This window comes from Tasmannia lanceolata, unplaced genomic scaffold (assembly GCF_043159265.1).
Source record: "Tasmannia lanceolata isolate RefF3 unplaced genomic scaffold, GAP_Taslan_0.1 ptg000007l, whole genome shotgun sequence".
NCBI classification, from domain to species: Eukaryota; Viridiplantae; Streptophyta; class Magnoliopsida; order Canellales; family Winteraceae; genus Tasmannia; species Tasmannia lanceolata.
Window position 1 is genome coordinate 1,836,665 of NW_027518684.1, and position 21,325 is coordinate 1,857,989.

The window sequence follows — 21,325 nt, forward strand, 5'->3', positions numbered from 1 at the left end:
CCCCTAGCCTTAATTTTGCACAATTGTAAGTAATGGACGGTCAGATTTGAAATGGATCTGACCCAAACTAAATGTAGATTCCGGAAAACATTCCAAAAAAGATCGGATGGATAATCTTATCCGGACGAATTGTGACTAAGACTTAGGTGGATCGGATACGAAGTAGATTCATTGACCCACCTAATGTTACGATCAATTGTCCAAGAAAATGTTTAATGATCGGATGGTTAGGATCATTTGATCAGTGCATTGAATGTGAATTATTGCTCATTTATCCATGACCAACCATCTGCAACCCACTAATCGGACGGCTAGGATCATCTGATCTTTTGATCTATGGTGGGGCCCACCAGATTACTATTGTCAATCACAATGCAAATTGCACAAGTATACCAAAAAAGGAACCCCACTTGCTACCACCTTTGCTAACCCCAATAATGCAACAAGATTTATCATGGTGATTCAATATTTTTTATCTAGATCAGTAACTCTAGTGGGTCCTATCTTAGATTGTATTGGTCAAATGATCCTAACCCTTCGACAGATGAGAATTGTGGCCAACATTTTATTTTTTACCTCATCCGTCGGCTTTTGATCAGAGTAATTTTCCTTCAATTTGTAATATTCGAAATGATCCAGATCGATTAAGGTTGAATCCCATATTAAATCATATTTACAATCCCATATTTAAAATATTATAATAAAGCGAAGAACCTGTTCATGCTCTAAATTCCATTTTATTTCCCCAGCTTTACTATTTTTGCCTTCGGGGCCTACGTCGCAACTTTTCATGCTCTAAATTATCATAAATTCGTTTTGCAATTTTGACGTTATTATCAAAAGGAGAAAAGGAAAGAAATGCATCGATTCCCCAAGCCCCAAGGTTCGATCCTTTACAAAAAGAACCCAGACCCAGCAAAAGATAGACAGTAACCTTCAAGATTTTTCTAGAGATAGCTCAGAGTATTGATATAAAAACAAAACATAAGATAGCTTATATAGATGTGAGGTCAGAGTAATTTAAATAACAAGTGGGTAGGAATTTTCGTCCATTAGAAAGAGAGATTCAAAGGCATGAAGAAAAATGTAAAATAGTATTTAAAAACGCCTTTAGTTTTACTTTTGATACAATTTTTTTGTTTGGATGCAAAGTTGACAAGAAGAGAATGTCATGTTATTTTTTGTATGGAAAGTTAGAAACCATTCCATATTATTCGGTGTATCCACAGTCCAAATGAAGAAAAAAATCACCTCATTTTGGCAACTTACCCTTTAAAAGATTTCCTTACTTATCTTAAATATGCTCTACAGTAATGCGCATAAAATATACATCATAACTTGGTCTATATACCAGGAATGCATTGCGGACCATCACGAATGTTATGTGGTCAGATCATAGTTAGCAAAACTCTGTTTTTTTTTTTTTTTTTAAACACGTTTTATTGGTGTGCCGTTTAAAACTTTCACAACGAATAAAACTCCGCTTTTTTTAGGTAGGGCTGCAACTCGGGTCGGGCGGGTCAGGTTTTGGAGAACCCAACCCTACCCAGGAAATATCTCGGGTCAGGTCGGGTCAGGTTTTTTTCGGAAAACCCACGATTCCCAAACCCGGCCCTACCCATGATAAATCTCGGGTCGGGTCAGGTCGGGTCGGGTTTTTTCACGTTGACACAATTTTTTAAGGAAAATTCTTGTTTGGCAAGGCAACTCAACTCATAGAAGTAGAAATTACACTCACATTACACTTGAATCAAACAACGATGTAATTAAACTCACACTACACTTGAATCAAACAATGCCGTAATCAAACAATGTTGTAATTACAATCAAACAATGCTGAATCAAACGCTTGAATCAACTCAACTCATAGCAGCAGAAATTACACTCACATACAATAACAGTGGGTGCGTGGGTTTTCACTTTTAACTTTTAACTAACAATAGAAAAAAATGAACATACTATAACTTATGTAACTCGGGTCGGGTCGGGTCGGGTCGGGCCCCTTCAAACCCGGCTCCACCCGAGATTCATGCGGGCTTTTGAATGCTCAACCCGGCTCGACCCGAGATTCATGCGGGCTTTTGAATGCTCAACCCGGCTCGACCCGAAACCCATGAAACCTGAACCCGACCCAGGTTATTTTCGGGTCGGGTCGATGCGGGTCGGGTAAAACCCGGCTCGAGTTGCAGCCCTATTTTTAGGCAAACGTTTTAAACACGTTTTTTGGGCCAAGTTTCCAATTTTACCCCCACCATATTTTGTAAATGACAAAATTCTACTCATTTTCTTGTGTTTCGGTTTTTTTTGAATCACTGATGTATTAAACTTGAATTTTTGCCGTCCCGTTTTTTTGGTGAATCACGTTTTGCTAACTATGGGTCCGATGGGCACGGTTACTGGATCCGAACTTGGTCCATTGGATTCATATCCTAAAGTCTAAAGTTATTTAGGGGTATTTTTGTAATTACACTCACTAGTCGTTCCTCTTCCGCCCCCTACCCTAGCCTTAAATGTAGGGCTGCAACTCGGGTCGGGCGGGTCGGGTTTTGGAGAACCCAACCCTACCCGAGAAATATCTTGGGTCGGGTCGGGTTTTTTTTTTCGGAAAACCCACGATTCCCAAACCTGGCCCTACCCATGATAAATCTCGGGTCGGGTTTTTTCACGCTGACGCAATTTTTTAAGGAAAATTCTTGTTTGGCAAGGCAACTCAACTCATAGAAGTAGAAATTACACTCACATTACACTTGAATCAAACAATGATGTAATTACACTCACATTACACTTGAATCAAACAATGTCGTAATCAAACAATGTTGTAATTACAATCAAACAATGCTGAATCAAACGCTTGAATCAACTCAACTCATAGAAGCAGAAATTACACTCACATACAATAACAGTGGGTGCGTGGGTTTTCACTTTTAACTTGTAACTAACAATAGAAAAAAATGTACATACTATAACTTATGTAACTCGGGTCGGGTCGGGTCGGGCGGGCCCCTTCAAACCCGGCTCGACCCGAGATTCATGCGGGCTTTTGAATGGTCAACCCGGCTCGACCCGAAACCCATGAAACCTGAACCCGACCCAGGTTATTTTCGGGTCGGGTCGATGCGGGTCGGGTAAAACCCGGCTCGAGTTGCAGCCCTACTTAAATGTGCACAGTTGTAGGTACTGGACGGTCCGATTTGAAATGGATCATGACCGAAACTAAATGTAGAATCCGAAAAACACTCCAAAAAGGATTGGTTCAATAATCTTATCCGGACGGATTGTGACTAAGAATTAGGTGGATCTGATCCGAAGGACCCCTAAAGTCATGGGCAATTGTCCAAGAAAATGTTTAATGATAAGATGGCAGGGATCATTTGATTAGTGCGTTGAATGTGAATTATTGCTCATTTATCCATGACCAACCATCTGCAACCCACTGATCAGACAGCTAGGATCAACTGATTTTTTTTATCTATGGTGGGGCCCACCAGATTACTACTGTCAATCACAATGCAAATTGTACAAGTATACCAAAAATCGAACCCCACTAGCTACCAACTTTGCTAACCCCAATAATGCAACCAGATTTAGCATATATATATGGTGGTTCAATTTTTTATCTAGATCAGTGACTCTAGTGCCTTATCATAGATTGTTTTGATCAAATGATTTTTACCCTTCAATAGATGTGGATTGTGGCCTACATTTTATTTTTCACCTCATCTGTTGATCGGAATCCAAACCAGAGTAATTTTCTCACCATTTGTAATTGAAATGATCAAGAATGATTTAGGTTTAAGCCCATATTAAATCATATTTACAATAATTCTTAGGTATATATCGGATAAAGTAGCTGTTATATTTTTTTTGAAGGGGAGTGATAAATCAACTCCCAAATATCTTAAATCGACCCCAATGTGTCTTTCTCTCTGTAACCCAGAGGAGAGAGAAAGACACAGGGGTCGATTTAAGATATTTGGGGGTCGAATTATCACTGCCCTTTTTTGAATTGTGGATTTTATTTTCTTCATTTTTATACTTTTTTGTCCTTTTTTTTCTCAACTTTTTGGCTTTTCATTTTCATTCAGGAGGTGGATGAGAATCTTGCTACGTAAAAAGGTGTTTCCATTGGATAAATCCCTCTCCTTTCTCGACCTCAGTAGATGCTCCTCAATAAATTAGGGCTGGCAATTAAACCTGTGAAAAAAGGGGATCTACCCAGCCCCGCCCCGAACGGGGCGGGTATTCCCCAATCTAAGCGGGGATGGGGACGGGGTGGGGATGGGATTGCTTTGGCCCCGTCCCGCCACGTAATCCCCGCACAAGATTGAATTTTTCGTTATTAAATTTGGATTTTTCTCTTTTAATTTGGGTAGCCATACTTATCATAGCACAAATTCCATTTAGTATCCCTAAATTTTACCTAATATCATTCTAAAATGTATTTTTTGTAGAATTTTCTAATAAAAAATCAATTAAACACATTTCCTCGTAGTGCATGAGGCGGGGATGGGGAATTTCCTTTGAGGCGAGGACGGGGACGGGGAATGCAACATCCGACCCCGCCTTGCCCCGTTGCCACCCTTAGGAAAATAAAGGGAAATTACATTTACACCCCCTCTAGTTTCTGACACATTCAACTCTAACCCTGACTTTCAAAACGTGACAAGTACACCCCCTCCGTCAGTTTAACTTGACGGAAAGACTGAAACTAACCATAGTTAATATTTTGAAGACAAAAATACGCTCATTTGCAGAGGGATTAGGGTTACGCCATTTTCCAACACCGCCGTCGCACCTCCGGCCATCGCCGCAGTTGCCATCCCCGGCCACCGTCGTCACCTCCACCACAAACAATGAAACCCCACCCCATGGCTACATCAAACCCACATTTTAAGAAAAAAACATTGATAAAAACAAAAACAAAAAGCCCTAAAATATTAGGGTTTATGTGCAAATCATGATAATGGTGTGGATGAAGACAAATAAAACTCCTAAATCGAGGGTTTATGTTGATAAATAAACGAGGGTTTGAATCAAACCCTAAATTTCAGTTTTCAAGTCTGAAAACCCTAATTTTCATTTGGGGAAGACGAGGGCATTTTGGTCATTTCCGCCTCACCGTCTACTCCATCACGTTATAAAAACTTCAGGGGGTGTACTTGTCACGTTTGGAAAGTCAGGGTTAGAGTTGAATGTGTCATAAACTAGAGGGGGTGTATTTGTATTTTTTCCAAAAATAAACTCAATAAAATTAGGGTGCTGATATTCCCCCCCCCCCCCCCCCCCGGACGGCTGGCTAACGTTAGGATATGTCACTTTCCCACTATTTGACCGGTCTCTCTCCACTCTCTCTCTCTCCACACACACACACAACAGGAACAGTTGGTGGGCCCAACAGAAACCGTTGGTGGAATGGTGGGCCCATCTAGCCCCGCCCATACCACTGTAGGATAATCCAAACCGTCCATTTGATGGGCCATAAACGTAAATAGGTTGCGTCCCAAAATATCATTTCCATAGGCAGATCCTAGCCCTCCGATCTAAATAGAAACTACATCTTATACAACCTCTATAGATTGTAGGGTTGTGATCATCCTATGGAAATGATTTTTGGGGCACAACCTATTTACATTGTGGCCCATCAAATGAATGGTTTGGATCATTCTATGGAGTTGGTCGTAAAGTAACGTTAAGGCCCGTCCACAACATAGGATGATCCAAGCCGTCCATGGTTTGGATAATCCTATGGAGTTGGTAACATTAAGGCCCAATCGTAGGCCCCACCTATTTTTTTTCAAATTGAAGCGTGTCGTCCACAACATAGGATGATCCAAGCAGTCCATGGTTTGGATCCTCCTAAGGTGTGGTTCGTACAGTAACATTAAGGCCCAATTTAGGCCCCACCCATATTTTTGAAAATGAAGTGTACTGTCCACAACATAGGATGATCCAAGCCGTCCATGGTTTGGATCCTCCTATGGTGTGGTTCGTATAGTAACATTAAGGCCCAATTTAGGCCCCACCCATATTCTTGATAATGAAGTGTACTGTCCAGACCATAGGATGATCCGAGCCGTCCATTTGATGGGCCATAACGTAAATGGGTTGTGCCCCCCAAAAGGGTTGGCCCATCAAATGAATGGTTTGGATCATCCTGTGGTCGTACAGTAACATTAAGGCCCATCCACAACATAGGATGATCCAAGCCGTCCATGGTTTGGATAATCCTATGAAGTTGGTCGTACACTAACATTAAGGCCCAATCGTAGACCCCACCGATATTTTTCAATTTGAAGCGTACCTTCCACAACATAGGATGATCCAAGCCGTCCATGGTTTGGATCAGGTTGTGCCCCAAAAATCATTTCCGTAGGATGATCACAACCCTACAATCTATAGAGGTTGAATAAGATGTAGTTTCTATTTAGATCGGAGGGCTAGGATCCGCCTATGGAAAAATATCTTGGGACGCAACCTATTTACGTTTATGGCCCATCAAATGGACGGTTTGGATTATCCTATGGTGTGGTATGGGAAAATGACATATTTACACCTTATTTTTACTTGGGACAGCCCCCTCTAGTGTAAGAGTAGCCAAGAATAACCTAGAGGGGCCTGTCCCAAGTATAATATAATAGGTGAGTAACTACCCAATATTTAAATGGGATTTGCTAGGGTCCATCACAAAAGGCATTTCGCGGTGCCTTCTGCAATGGACTATTTAAATTAGGGAGAGGACATGAACAATTGAAAAATAAAAATGCCTCGTGCGTTTAAAATTAAGGCATGCTAATGGAGAAGGAAAAGACAAGGGCTTCCATGTCATTTTGGAATAGTCAAGTGTAATTAAAAAACCAGGGTCTATCTGATCAGTATCTCCACCAGTACCTTGAAAGTATTGCTACATTTTATTCCATTTCCATGTGGGTCACTATCGAGAAATGATAAGGTTTACTTTGTGCGTGCACCGGAATATCAACAGAACATTCTCTTTCCATTTCCCCCATTAAAAAAAAATGCAATCCACCATCCCCATAAGTACTTATAAATAACTCCCCCTTCTCCCTCAAATTCATACATACCAAAGCCTTCGTCTATACAAAGTCTTAAACAATCTTCTTCTCTTTTCCTTTCTCTCTTAATTCGGTTGTTCGATTTGTGACAACCTACTTGAATTTATTCACCACCCATTTTAGGATTTTTGTTTTTCTTCCTGTCTCTTCTTCTTTAGATCTTCTTTCATAGTAGAGCGCGCGTTGATTGTTCATTTCCATTTGCATTGCTAAATCAATTTCCCAAAAAAAGGTCCAATTCAACAAATTCTATCCAAATCAGTCTATATTTCCAAGAAATTTCCTTATATTTGAGTCTAAGTTGTTGCAAGACTCCATTCAGTTACACTACTTCAGTGGGAAAGAAAAAGGAAAAGGGCTCATTTTCCACTCCAAATTCGGACGTTCTGCTGTCATTAAAATCGAAGAGAAGACTACCTCTGATTTAGAGGGATGGAGAGGGTGTTGACTTTGGCCTCCCAAAAGGCAGCGGTGATTTTCAGCACGAGCTCTTGTTGCATGTGCCATGCCATCAAGAGACTCTTCTGCGAGCTCGGGGTGAACCCGGCCATCTATGAGCTTGACCAGGATAGCAAAGGAAGGGAAATGGAGAAGGCGCTCATTAGTCTACTTGGTCGTAGCCCCTCCGTGCCAGTCGTGTTCGTAGGCGGGAAGCTTATAGGCTCTACCGACAACGTTATTTCCCTCCACCTTAGCGGCCATCTCATTCCACAACTCAAAGAAGCTGGCGCAATCTGGCTGTAATAAAATTGCGCTATGATACCATGTCAGGAGAAAAGGCTGAGCTATATATACAAGGCCTTTAACTTTGATCATACACTCCATGAGGAGATGACTATAGAGCTTTCAAGTTTTCAAGTAGTACTTTTTGTGTAAGGAATCACATTTCCTTTAAGTGGGTCCCTTGTGTGTTCCCTCTCTTTATCATGGTCTAATTGAGGTTAATTTTTGTTTCTCTTTTAGGCTACTTTGTTTTGGATTTTGAGAACTGATTGAGCTTGGACTCAAAATGCAATTTTGAGGAAAAGGGAAACAAAAGGAGGTGGAAATGCCGAGAAAATGGGGGGGGAAAATATCATTTCCCTTTTAACAAAATAAATAAATAAGTGCCTCAAAATCCAAAACCAGGAGGGCCTTAATGGTTGTTCACTCAATTTAGTAATCAACATTGTTGTCTCCTTGATCTCTTCACCAAGGGGAAATAGATTACTGTACTTAAATGCTTCATTCAAAAAAGATATCTCCACCCTCTTTTCCAGCATTTCCACGCCTCATGTTGCCTTGAAAAGCTGCATCCCCCCTCCTTTTGTTTGTCTTTTCCTAGATGAAGAAACACAAAGGAGGTGGAAATGCTGAGAAAATGGGTTGAAAAATATCATTGCCCTTGAATAAAACAAATACATAAATAACTGTTTCCTTACTCTTCCCCACCTTCCATATCCCATGGCATGACCCCAGTTAGGGAACATCGTTTTGGTATGTGCACCCCCTTCTCTTTCAAATCTTTTCATTGGATTCTATATTTCAAAAACTGTTTCAAGAGACAAAAATAATGAAAAAAGGTGCATCTACTATTAGCTCCCTGCTAATAATGTGTGCAGTTCTGTCTAGTGCTGTTACCTAGTCTTCCGTTTTGCGTTGTGAGAATCATTCAGTGCTATCTAAATTTTTTTTGTCTCATATAATATAAGGGCCCGTTTGGATACCTCATGTATTTGTATTTTCATTTGGATTTGAGTTTTGGATACAAAACACATCAATCATCATCGTGATCATGTTTTAAGAGAGAGAGAGAGAGAGAAAGAGAGGGACGGAAGTTGCCACAAATATTGATTTCTAAATGATGTCTAGCAGAAAAGATTTGAAAATCAGAATTTTCTGCACTGTGATTTGGAAATCTAAGGATATGATCTAGTTCAAAATATCAACTAAATCCAAATATGAATCTTGCTGGTATCCAAACGAGGCCTAACGCCTTGTTTGGATTACATAAATTTCTTGAAAAAGTTTATAAAGGAAAAATATTTCTAAAATTTTATACCTCTTATGCACAAAAAAATAGGAGTCCAGCTCAGGTGCCCAACTCATCTAACCCGAAATTAGGTCAGTTTGAGTCAGGTTGGGTTTGGGTTCACATAGGGCCAAACAGAAAAATAGAAGGAAAAAACATAACCTTGAGAAAATCAGGTTAGAATTAGAGGACGGAGTTTGGATTCGAGTCAGGTTGCCAAGGCCTCAACCATCACCTAACCCGAAATTAAATAGGGTTGACTTTTTCCAACCCACCCCAAGGAAATGCCAACCCAACCTTTTCTAAAATTTTATACTTTTTACGGACAAAAAAGAAGTAGCTTTTTTCCTTAGAGGGACCCTTCATTTTAGGACGTTTCACTAGGGCTGCAACTCGAGCCGGGTTTTACCCGACCCGCATCGACCCGACCCGAAAATAGCCTGGGTTGGGTTCAGGTTTCATGGGTTTCGGGTCGAGCCTGGTTGAGCATTCAAAAGCCCACATGAATCTCGGGTCGAGCCGGGTTTGAAGGGGGCCGACCCGACCCGATCCGACCCGAGTTACATAAGTTATAGTATGTACATTTTTTTCTATTGTTAGTTAAAAGTTAAAAGTGAAAACCTACGCACCCACTGTAATTGTATGTGAGTGTAATTTCTGCTTCTATGAGTTGAATTGATTCAAGTGTTTGATTCAACATTGTTTGATTGTAATTACAACATTGTTTGATTACAGCATTGTTTGATTCAAGTGTAATGTGAGTGTAATTACATCATTGTTTGATTCAAGTGTAATGTGAGTGTAATTTCTGCTTCTATGAGTTGAGTTGCCTTGCCAAACAAGAATTTTCCTTAAAAAATTGCGTCAACGTGAAAAAATCCGACCCGACCCGAGATTTATCATGGGTAGGGCCGGGTTTGGGAATCGTGGGTTTTCCGAAAAAAAGCCCGACCCGAGATATTTCTCGGGTAGGGTTGGGTTCTCCAAAACCCGACCCGCCCGACCCAAGTTGCAGCCCTACGTTTCACCTTTGGCTGAGATTATTTATGTCATACATTAGTAATCCTCCGGAATAAGACACATTGGTGGATGAGAAATTATATGGCAGGCGTAGCAGTTTTGTCCCACCGCCCACATGGCAGGCCCCATGTGGGCGGTGGGACAAAACTGCTACGGCCCTTGTTTTGATCCAACAGCAGCTTCTTAAAAAGTGGGCTGCTGTTGGGTCAAATATCAAGGGCGATACCGGCCACGGGACTTGAGACTCTGGCACCAGATAAAAACTAGATAATTTGACTTTTACCAGGTCAGTCATAAAAACCCTAGATTCTTGTAGTGACTGAAAATCAGATTATGAAATCTATTAATTCTTGAAACACTTAATCTAAATATTCAACTGTATGGGCTAAATGTCCTAAACCTAGCTTGATGGGCAACACTTATAAGACCATATCATAGGATGATCCAAACCGTCCATATGATGAAACATAACTTAGATAAGTTGTTCCCCAAAACTCGTTTCTATAGAATGATCCTATCCCTCCGATCTGTAGAGGTTTCCATAATTTGCAGTTTCTCTATAGATCGGAGGGCTGGGATCATCCTATAGAAATGATATTTTGGGAACTACCTACTTACACTGTGGCCCATTACATGGACAGTTTGGATCATCCTACAGTGTGGTCTAAGGGCTTACACCATATTAAAAACTCAACCCGATTTGAATTCTGGTTGGGGTGTCGGGAACCCGACCCAGCAACCCGACTTGCATTTTTAAAATAATAAAATATACTCAAAATGAAAGTTGCAATTTTGCCTTTCTGATTTTCCCTCTAAAAATTTTTATTTTCTATTTTACTTTTAATATTACCTAAAATGGTAAAAGTAAAAAAAAACTAAAAAGGAATGAATTTACCCCCCTCCGACGCATAAAATCCCCCCTTTCACGTTACTTACTCGTTAAGCTTTCAAGGTAAATAGAAACGTTAAAGGCTTAGCCTAAAGGACGGTGAATTTATCCTGGTGCAGTGAGCCATTATCACAGAAACCGTTAGGGTGGGGCCCGTTTATCCGTTTAGGGGGTGAAATCACCCTTCCAACTTTTTTTTATTTTTGATGGTTTAATGTGTTTAATTTTCAACCCAACCTGACCCAACCCAACCCAACCCAATTTGAAAGTTGGGTCGGATTCGGGTTGGCCTCAACCCGACCCAACCCGAGTTGCACCCCTAGAGAAAGGGGTAGAGGATGAGAAAGTAGAAATTTGAGAGGGCATGAATGAGTAGCAAGTGAGCAAAGCCTGAAAAACAAGGAAATATAAAACACTACTCAAAATATGATTGATTTTTTCCTTGTTTTTTTAGCTACTCACCCTCTACTTATTCGTGTCCTCTCAAATCTCTGCTTCTCCCCAAAAGAAAAATCCAAGCACGATTGGTCTGTAACTCTGTAAGTGAAACTCCATGTTGGGCCATGAAAAATTAGGTACTTCCCGAGTGTTGAGACTTGAGAGAGGGAGAGGCAGAGAATTGAGAGGGGACGAGTGAAGCAACTGGGAAATAAGGAAAACAAAAAATCTATTTTGAATAGTTTTTCTTTTACCTGTTTTTTAGCCACTTCTCACTCTGTCCTCACTCATGCCCTCTCAATTCTCTATCTCTAAGGCCTTCCTTGCCCCTCTTCCAGCCACTTCATAAAGAAGCATTTCATGGAGGGTGAGAGAGGGAGAGAGACTTGAGAGGGCATGAATGAGGAGGTGATGCAAAGTACCTGAAAAATAAGGGAAAACAAAAAATCTATTTTGGTTTTGAGTTTTTTTTCCCTGTTTCTTCAGCTATTTCTCACCCTCTCTTGACTAGTGCCTTCTCAATTCTCTCTCCCTCTCCCACCGCTTGGTAAGCTAAATATTCCATGGAAAAACTTTCATGGCTCCCAAACATGGCCTTAGTCGACATGTGATCCAAGCCACCCCACTTTTGAAAATCAGATGCATGAATAACAATCCAAATAGCCTCTTTCTCAAATTATCATATAAAAATTCAGACAAAAAACAGAAAATACTAATAATTTCAGAAACACATAGGAACAAAAACATACAAAAAATATATATCTAGGCCAAGCAAAAATAATAATAAGAGGGAAATGATATGGTTGTGGCATATTTAGAGGGATAACATCATAAACTGAAGCACCCTCTAAATAAAACTCACACAGCTCTGGTTCAAGTCATATTTTTTCATTTGTACTCAAACAATGGAAGAACAGGAAATTCTGGAGGGGCCTCTCGCTTCCAAACTTTTCCCTATTATAGATCTTGCAACCCAAATAGAGCCCTTTTGCTTTAAAAAGGAAAAAAAGAAGCTTATAGTCAAAACTATGTTTCCTCCAATGTCTATCCCGCATGCCTGCTAACTTGCAGATGAAAAACAAAAAGGGACATCACTTGATTCAAAGCTGATCCTAAATTCATCCCTAAGGGAAATCAACCATATCCATAACTTATAAAATTGGGTATTAAATCATCAATAGGGATGCTTAATATGGTAAGAAGACATGGCAATGTTTTTTTTCTTCTAATAAAGATTGTTATTCAAAAAAAAAGTGAACCAAAAGCAAATACAATGAACAATCCCTTAATAATCCAGTCAAAGTCAAGTACAAACAGACCATGATAATTTCTATTCCAATGAAGAAACCTAACAGAAAGGAACCTCACATATCCAACATAGTAATACTAAAATAGGAGTTCAACGAATACCTTCATAAACACAACTAAGATGGTGACTTAATTGACTGTCCTTGATTTAAACTAGTCTTGACCGTTAATATCAATAAACAAACCATAGAGATGTTGCCCTCGCTAGAATCGAGAATCCGCATCCATGCATAATCCTAAGCTAAATGATTCAGTCCCCAATTCAGTTCCTCACTGATGGGTGATTTTTCAGTCAATACTCTGCAATGTTATAAGAAAAATGAAATGAGGAAAACAGTCAGTATGAAATAAGACATTTTCTGATAGGAAAATGAATAACGGATTAATCTAAGAAAGTGCATCAAAAATCATAAACAACTAGTTTTTCATCAAATAAACAAAAAATATAAGCCACCCAAGTTATCCCATTGCAACAGTGATCAGTCACAAGCTCCAAACAGCCATCACTCTAGAACTTACAGACCAGATTCAGAGGTTGAAGGAGACCTCCCAAAATGGAAACCCCTGCCAAGAAGATTAGAAAATCCAAAAATTTCAGGAAAAATGCAAGTTACGGGGAGCAGAGATGGACTGGAAGAGGAAATTTTCACAGGAAATGAAGATTCCAATCTTGGAAATCTTCTTCACATGGTCAATGAGGAAGGAAAGAGCCCAGGAAAAAGAACAGATTTGGTGCACTCCAATTTTTGAAATACTCTCAGCTTTCTCGAAGGTGCAATCACGGAGTTTTCCAAAGTTGGGAACATGCTCAGAAAAGAACTTGCCCCTCCCATTCACGATTCTGGAAATATGACTAGTACTGCAGAGAAAACCGACCATCATTACCAACTAACAGCAACCAGAGAGGTTTTAGAGAAATTCATGAGGAACAAAGAATTTCAAAGGAAATGAGTCTCCTGTTTGCGAAGAAAACATATCAATCTTCAACATCAAAATTGGAGTATATAGGCCCCACAGAAACAAAAACAGAGAATTTGGAAGTCTACTTCGAAGAAGAGGATCTAAAGGAGGCTGAAGAAAACTGGGCGAATTGTCTGATTGGATACTTCTTAGGAAGACGACCTTATTTTGTCGCCCTCAGAGATTACCTCACCAGAAAATAAAAGCTTAAAAGGGAGCTCCAGTTATTCTCCACGAACAACAGATTCTTCTTGTACAAGTTTACAAGTCCAGAGGATTGTACACAAGTGCTGGAAGCGACTATACACAATTACAGAGGAAGAGCTTTAATTCTCCGAAGATGTTCACCAGATATCTCCCAAGAAAGATTGAGACTATCTTCAATTCCTATCTGGTTCCATCTTTCAGAGCTCCATCTAAAGTTTTGGACCCCTCATAGCCTCAGTAAAATTGCAAAGCCTAATAGGAAAACCTCTCTATATGGATACACAAACAGCTGATTCGAAAAGACTAAATTATGACAGAATTTGTGTAGAAATCGAAGCTGGAAAAAAATCTGCCTAATTTCATTAAGCTTTCAACCCCATCAGAAATCATCATGCAAAATGTTGGGTAAGAATCGTACGATTGGAAATCCAAAGCATGTACCAACAGTTGTTACAAATTCTCCAAAGGCCCAGGAAAAAAATCAAAGACAAGAATGGAGGCCTGTCAGACCAGCAAAGAGCACAGATAAAGATACCAAAACTCATTTAGAAAAAGATGTAGAAAGACCAGAAACAAAGGGGAAACTCGCTGAGCTCCAACCATCAAAGAATTACTAAGCGTAAAGGGAAGCACAAAGGAATTTTTAGAAATTTTTATCATTACAAAATTCACCTAATAATTAGAAATTTTTTCCAAGAATTACTAATAATTAGGAAATTTTCAAAGAAACATGAATTTTTATGCCCTATAACCTATTTAAGTCATAGTTGTTGATGCGAGAAGCGAAAGCAGGACGAGAGGGCTCTCAGGAAGAGAGCAATCGAGAAGCGTAAAGGGTTGGGGAACTATGAAGGAAAGCGTAAAGGGAAGCACAAAGGAAGCTAACAAAAAGTGCACAAAGTGTAAGTTGGTGAAAATATAAAATAAAATAATTATTAAGGAAATCATGACAATTAAAAATAAGTTTTTATAATCTAGTTTCAATTTTCAATGTTTGTAAAATTTAAAAGCAAGTGAATTCAAGTTTCCAAGCAAGATAAGCCACAATCAAATCCAACCACCATAAAGGAGTCGGAATTCCAACCAAGATTAAATCATAATTCCAACTAACACAACAAATTTATTTGCAAATCTAATTCCCTATCATTAATCAAAATATCAAAGGTCAAAGTTAATGAAAAATAAGTCTAAAATAGAAAATTAAAATGATTAATTGCTTAAATAAAGAAACAAATTAACATCACTTTTTTTGTCAATTGAATATAACTGCATATACGCATCAACATTACGTATATACTAGACTGAAGTGTGGCAAATCGATAAGTTCTCACTTAAATATAAAGCGACTAAGTAACATCAATTAATCTATTTAGTTACTAAGGAAAATACTTTTAAAATGGGATCCCGTTTAGAAAATAAAGACGATGGTGAGATTGACTGGTGATTTAGTCAATCTCAGATAGAGTTTTGCCTCTTTTGTGGGGATTCGTGCGCCCCCTTCCCCCCCCCCCCCCCCCTCTTCTATTTGTCTCTCGCGCACTTGTCACGACAGAGGCTCTTGTCTTTTTTTCCAAACGTGATTCCCGTTTTGCTATCCAACCTCTAGTTACTAATATATACATACATGCATAGATCATAGTGTTAAACTGTTAGTTTAGTATTGTAATTTAATCAAAACAACTTCTTATACTTCTCGTCTTTCTTGATTCGTCTTCTTCTCCCTCTTTTTGTGATTAATCAACTGAGAACAACTTAATAATCAATATACAAAAAATCAAAAAATTTAATAGAGGAAATAAAAAGGGAACTTTAAATACATCTTCTTATAATTAATCAAGGAATAAATTAACAACTGCGACACATGTATATTTATGATTTAATAAAAGATTCAAAATTTAAAAACACGGTAAGGTAAAATGAAAAAATAAAAAGAAAAAAGAAAAACTTTGGGAAACACACTTCCCAAAACTAGGAAACTCATTTCCTACGAATCAAAAACACGCTTTCACAGTTTTTGAGAAGCATCGCATATCCAGCTTACAAAATGCGATTCCTTGGAAGCGCAGTTCCCACCTTCTAGGGGAGTTTCAAGTAATTTTTTCTTAAAACTTCAAAAATTTGTTGGCAATGCAAAATAATAACTAATTCAACGTCAATGATTCAATTTGTCCTTAGTAATTTGGTACACTCCTACATAGACTGTATGCCGAGGATTAACTCAAATTAGAAGCCTTGGGACCTCTTATTCCACCAATAGCTACTAAATTCAGTGAATAATTGCAAATTTGGCCAAAGAACTGTGAACTTTATGCCCTATTTTACACTTCATAGTCCTGAATAAATTAATTAATCTCATAATTTTGAAAATTAAATGTACATTTCTTGTATATTTGCAAATAATTCATCAATTTCTCATGTATAATTATAAAGGTAATAAGAAATGCAAAAAATATTTCAAAAGTAGCAGTGAAACGTGTGTATGAACAAATCCATTTTCAGTTTGCCTGTGTCTTATTTAGAAAAACAAAATGAGTGTGGTAACATTTTTGTAAGGTCAACATAAATTTGCACAACCAGATAAGCCCAAAATTCAAATTTGTAATTATGGCTACATCTAGTGAGAGTAACCAAAACTTGTTTAGAATTTCAAACAAGCAACATGGCAGCATTTCTCACCACATCTAGACTTGGAAAAAAATGAGTAGGAACAATAAAAAGGAAACTAGTGGCATTACAAATGATCACTACCTACCATAGATTTGGATGGAGCCACATGGGCTTTGGAATCCAAGACAGAGAGTTGGGATAACATGGTTCTGTACTCTCCGTTTCCAAGTTGTATATGCCATTATCAATACCCCGCGCGTCATTAGAAAGATTGTCATCGGTAAAGTAGATACGGTTTCCCTTCAACTCACGATCTGAAAGAGAGAAGGAGCAATTCAAGCCCAAGAACAACACGTGTTTGCCTAAGCTTCTAACCTGAATCCACTCTTTTGTTTTCTGGTTCAATTTAAAAACTTCAAAATAAGATGTCCTCGTAGTCCATTTCAAACTTTCCAGATCAATATCTTCATTTGGCGATTTATCTCGCTCTTTTTCAAGGTATCTTATATACTTGGGATGGTACTCATAGCGTCTGAAAACCTTCAATAACTCCCCAGATGCTTCCACTATATATTCCCTATTACCTCCTCCGCTTTCGTCGTTGCAAACTTTTCTAAACTTGGGAAAACCATAGGAAGTAAAGTCACAAGCTACAACATAACCCCAATTAGTGATGCAATAGAATTGACCCTTGTAATATATGGCATCTTCATATGGACCCCATTGATTCTCTACTGTAGTCCATCCCTCATCCCCCGGTTTATAGAAGGAAAATAGCGAATCATTAGTGACAAAGGTGACAACAATGTAGTTTGGAGTTGAAATTGGATCTGCTGATAAAATAATCTTGCGCATATACCTGTAGTCCCTTGGTATTTCAGGCTCATCACTCATTTGGGGGTACGTGAATTTATCAAGTGAGGGAAGTTGGATTTGGGTTTTTGATAAGGGATTTAAAAGATGAATGTTGGACCTGTCATCTACTGTGACCACCCATCCCTTGGAGGATCCGCAACACCATTTCCCTTGAAATTCTGGTATTTGAATATCATAAAGCTTGTTTTCAGAGAGACTGAAAAACTGATGAGATTCACTATGCTCTTTATCAGGGAGCATTAGCAATGGAAGTCGATGCTGAGAGGCCAACCAGTGGGGAAGTTTGGAATGCTTTCCCATGTCATTGTTAATGTCTTTCTTCTTGGATTTGATAGGACTGGAAGCTGAGAAAAGAGATATGGCATTAGGATAAACAAGTTGAGCATATAAAAAAAAACAAATGTAAATAAGTAATGGAGATTTAGAGCTTCATTGAATAGTCTCTAGAAATTGTTTGCATAAAATAGCATTAGCATATAATCATATTATTCAACTAAGAGATATAATTGTTGCATATTGACAACAATATATGTTAAATTCAATGAAATTATTAGTGTTTATGGTGTCTTTGAAATAAGAAGCTTTACAAAATTACTAATATAATATATATGAGGGATTTGCTATGCTCTGTTGCATGCCTGAGCAGCCACACAGGCTCACTTTTCAGCAGATTTTGTCTTCATTCACTGTGCGGGTGCTCTGACAAGCAACAGAGCATCAGCGAAATGCCTTTTACGATGGACGCTAGCAAATCCCTATATATGATAAGGGATTTGCTATGGACCATGCAGAAGGCATTTCGCGGTCGGGCTGTTGCATGTGAGAGGAGCACATGCCACATAGCCTCAAATTTTGTCTAATTCATTCAATTCATCTGAGGTGGCTGCTCTCACATGCAACAGCCCAGCTGTGAAATGCCTTCTGTGATGGTCCCTAGCAAATCTAAAAAATTTCACCTCTTATGACTACGTTTTTTTACACTAGAGATGGTTGTCCCAAGAAAAAAGGAGGAGAGTATATTATTTCCCAAATAAAAATTGTTCGATTTTCAGCAAATGGCATAAAGAGTTAAGATTGTTAAAGTAAAAAAGATTAAATAACGCCTTCTCCAACAGGCAACAGCTTAAGGTGTTGGAGTAACTGGTAGTTTCACATGGTACCAGAGCAAATGGCTGGGTTCAAACCTGGGGATAGCAAAAACCCAAAAGAGGGGCCACATGTGAGGGGGAGTGTTAAAGTATAAAAGATTAAATAACGCCTTCTCCAACTAACAGGTTAAGCTCTTGGAGTAACCGGTAGTTTCACAAAGAAAACACAGAAAGTTGAGTATAGTCACCACCATCAATAGATGGTTAAAGTGATGGGATGATTGCATTGAGTCAATATATGAAGTCCCTCCCTGATAGTTTTGGATTTTGAGAATCGATTCAAATGCCATCATCAATAGAATCGAAAAGAAAGAGGGCCAAATAATTCCAAACAAAATAGGTTAGATATATTAGAAAGAGAAGTACCTTTGGAGGAGTTGAGACGTGAGAGAGATAGGGTAGGAAGAGGAGCAAAAGGTATGAATGAGTGTGAGAAGGAGAGGCATGGGGGAGAGGTAGATCTTGAGTAGTTGAGAGATAGGGCCAGGGGGGTTATAGGAAGAATACCACAACTCCCCATTTCGTAACCCAATTTTTCAATGACAAGGAAAGGGATTATGCTGCTTTTCTTGCTGAGTTACCATTTCATTTTATATATGTAACACTTACGCTGCTCTTCTTTCTTCACGATCAAGTAAACACCTTTTTTTAGTAACTCAGAGAAAGGACACAGATATTAAATATAGAAGGGGAGATAATAACGTAGGTTCTTTTGACGATCCGACTAGAGTCGCCCCTCTCTCATTCAAACAGATGGTTGGCAAAATGCCTTTCTCTGCGATGGGTCTTAGCAATAGGCTTTTTAATCTCAGCCTTTCATAGAAAAGTGAATAGACTGATATCGGACGATACACTTAGTTGGGACAGAGGTGAAATCCGCTCAATATCACTCTAAACTAAGCTCTTGGGCCGGGCTCAACCCCATTTTTTTATTTTTTTATTTTTTTGGGGGGCTCAGGCTGGATTGGCATTCCCTCGGATTGGATTGGGTTAGGGTTGGAAAAGCCAACCCGATTAAAAATTGAGGGTTTGGAACTAGCATCCAATATATCGGATGGTTGGGAAATGATATTTTGGCTCAACATATTTATGTTGTGGCCCATTAAATGGACGGTTTGGATCATCCTATGCGTAAGCTGTACGGTACTTTATGAAAAATACTAGACCATACAGGTTTACACCATATAAAAAACTCTACTTGTTCTTATCCTCTTAAATATATTCCGGCTTTTCCTAGGAAAAAAAAAGGAACAGAAAATTTAATCTGAAATTTGAGGAACCATTTATAGAGATTTTATAAGGTGTGTGCGAAGTCCAGTATTTTATAAAAGGTACTGTAGGGCCCACTTCATAGGATGATCCAAACCGGTCATTTACTTGGTGACCCAACAAATGAATGGTTTAGATCATCCTATGAGTACCTTTTGAAAAATATTGGACTTCACGCATGACACTATAAAATCTCCCGTTTAGAAATGGGGGTCGAAGGTTAACTGCATTGAAGGATTTTGTATGGTTCTTAATCCAGTTTGGTCAATTTCTTACAAACTATCAACATCCAACTAGAAAACTGTTCAATAAAATGAGTAGTGTGGGTATAATTTCTCCAATCTTTCTTTATATTTCCTGTTACTACTGCAAGTACTACTACTCATGGAATGGGAAAAAAAAACCCTTAGAAACAGAGTTCTATGGTTTCGTAAAGAAAGTGGAGGATCTAATTAAAAAGAAAGCTTCAAGAAAAAGGCTAGATTACAAGCTCAAGTCGACCCTACACACACTCCAGTAGGGTTTTAGGGTTGTTTTATTTATTTCTTGATCATTTTTCAAACCCTAAATTAAATTGATTAAAACACTTAGGATTTCTCATATAGATTGAACCAAACTAAATCAAAAAAATCAAAAGATGCATCTAGGAACTACATTGAAATTAAATGCATCTAGGAACTACATTGCCCAATCACATGGGGGCCCACTTTGTTAGGATGATCCAAACCATTCATTTGAAAGTCCCTTACATAGATGGGGGGTGTACCAAAAATCAGCTCCATAGGATCATCCTAACACCTCCATTTGTGGAGGACAAAAATAGGGCAGACACAAGTCTGTCCATTTTTGTCCTCCACAAATGGAGGGGTTAGGATGATCCTATGGAGCTGATTTATGGTGAGCTAGCTTGCCCAATCACATGGGTCCCACATTTTGGGGAGTGATCCAAACCATTCATTTGCAAGGCCTTATCATAGATAGGGGGTGTACCAAAAATCAGCTCCATAGGATCATCCTAACCCCTCCATTTGTGGAGGACAAAAATGGGGCAGATTTGTGTCTGTCCATTTTTGTCCTCCACAAATGGAGGGGTTAGGATGATCCTATGGAGCTGATTTTTGGTACACCCCCCATTTATGTAAGGGACTTTCAAATGAATGGTTTGGATCATCCTAACAAAGTGGGGCCCCATGTGATTGGGCAAGCTAGCTCACCATAAGTTTGGTGAGCTTAAGCTCACCAACAGTTTCCTCTATATATATAAGAGAGACAGAGAGGAAACTGTTGGTGAGCTTAAGCGCCCAATCACATTGGGGCCTACTTTGTTAGGATTATCAAAAGCATTCATTTCAAAGGCCCTTACATAGATGGGGTGTGTACCAAAAATCAGCTCCATAGGATCATCCTAACCCATCCATTTGTGGAGGTCAAAATGGACAGACATTATTTGTCCACAAATCTGCCCATTTTTATCCTCCACAAATGGAGGGGTTAAGATGATCCTATGGAGTTGATTTTT

General features: G+C 38.9%; 2 protein-coding genes across 3 annotated transcripts; one reads left to right on the forward strand and one right to left on the reverse strand.

The window, feature by feature from the left end:
• Window positions 1-7,057: 7,057 nt before the first annotated feature.
• Window positions 7,058-7,966, forward strand: LOC143880776 (glutaredoxin-C1-like). The gene has a single exon (XM_077383753.1). It carries the CDS (start codon window positions 7,506-7,508, stop codon window positions 7,815-7,817), a length of 312 nt encoding a protein of 103 aa, XP_077239868.1. The 5' UTR covers window positions 7,058-7,505; the 3' UTR covers window positions 7,818-7,966.
• Window positions 7,967-12,694: 4,728 nt separating this feature from the next.
• LOC143880778 (F-box protein SKIP23-like) lies at window positions 12,695-19,083 on the reverse strand. 2 transcript variants are annotated; one of them, XM_077383754.1, is made up of 3 exons: window positions 18,904-19,083; window positions 16,659-17,733; window positions 12,695-13,039 (listed from the first exon to the last, which is right to left on the reverse strand). In XM_077383754.1, coding segments are annotated over exons 1-3 (1,230 nt in total). In that variant the 5' UTR covers window positions 19,058-19,083; the 3' UTR covers window positions 12,695-13,038. The 2 variants fall into 2 exon arrangements, 1 of the variants encoding a protein (XP_077239869.1); XR_013251786.1 differs by lacking the exons at window positions 16,659-17,733; window positions 18,904-19,083 and adding an exon at window positions 14,325-14,739.
• Between the last annotated feature and the right edge of the window lie 2,242 nt (window positions 19,084-21,325).

Coding starts and splice junctions, on each gene's coding strand:
- LOC143880776 (XM_077383753.1), top strand. CDS start 7,506: ATGGAGAGGGTGTTGACTTTGGCCTCCCAAAAGGCAGCGGTGATTTTC.
- LOC143880778 (XM_077383754.1), bottom strand. CDS start 19,057: ATGGGGAGTTGTGGTATTCTTCCTATAACCCCCCTGGCCCTATCTCTC. Junction 17,734..18,903: donor ACGTCTCAACTCCTCCAAAG/GTACTTCTCTTT, acceptor CTCTTTTCTCAG/CTTCCAGTCCTATCAAATCC.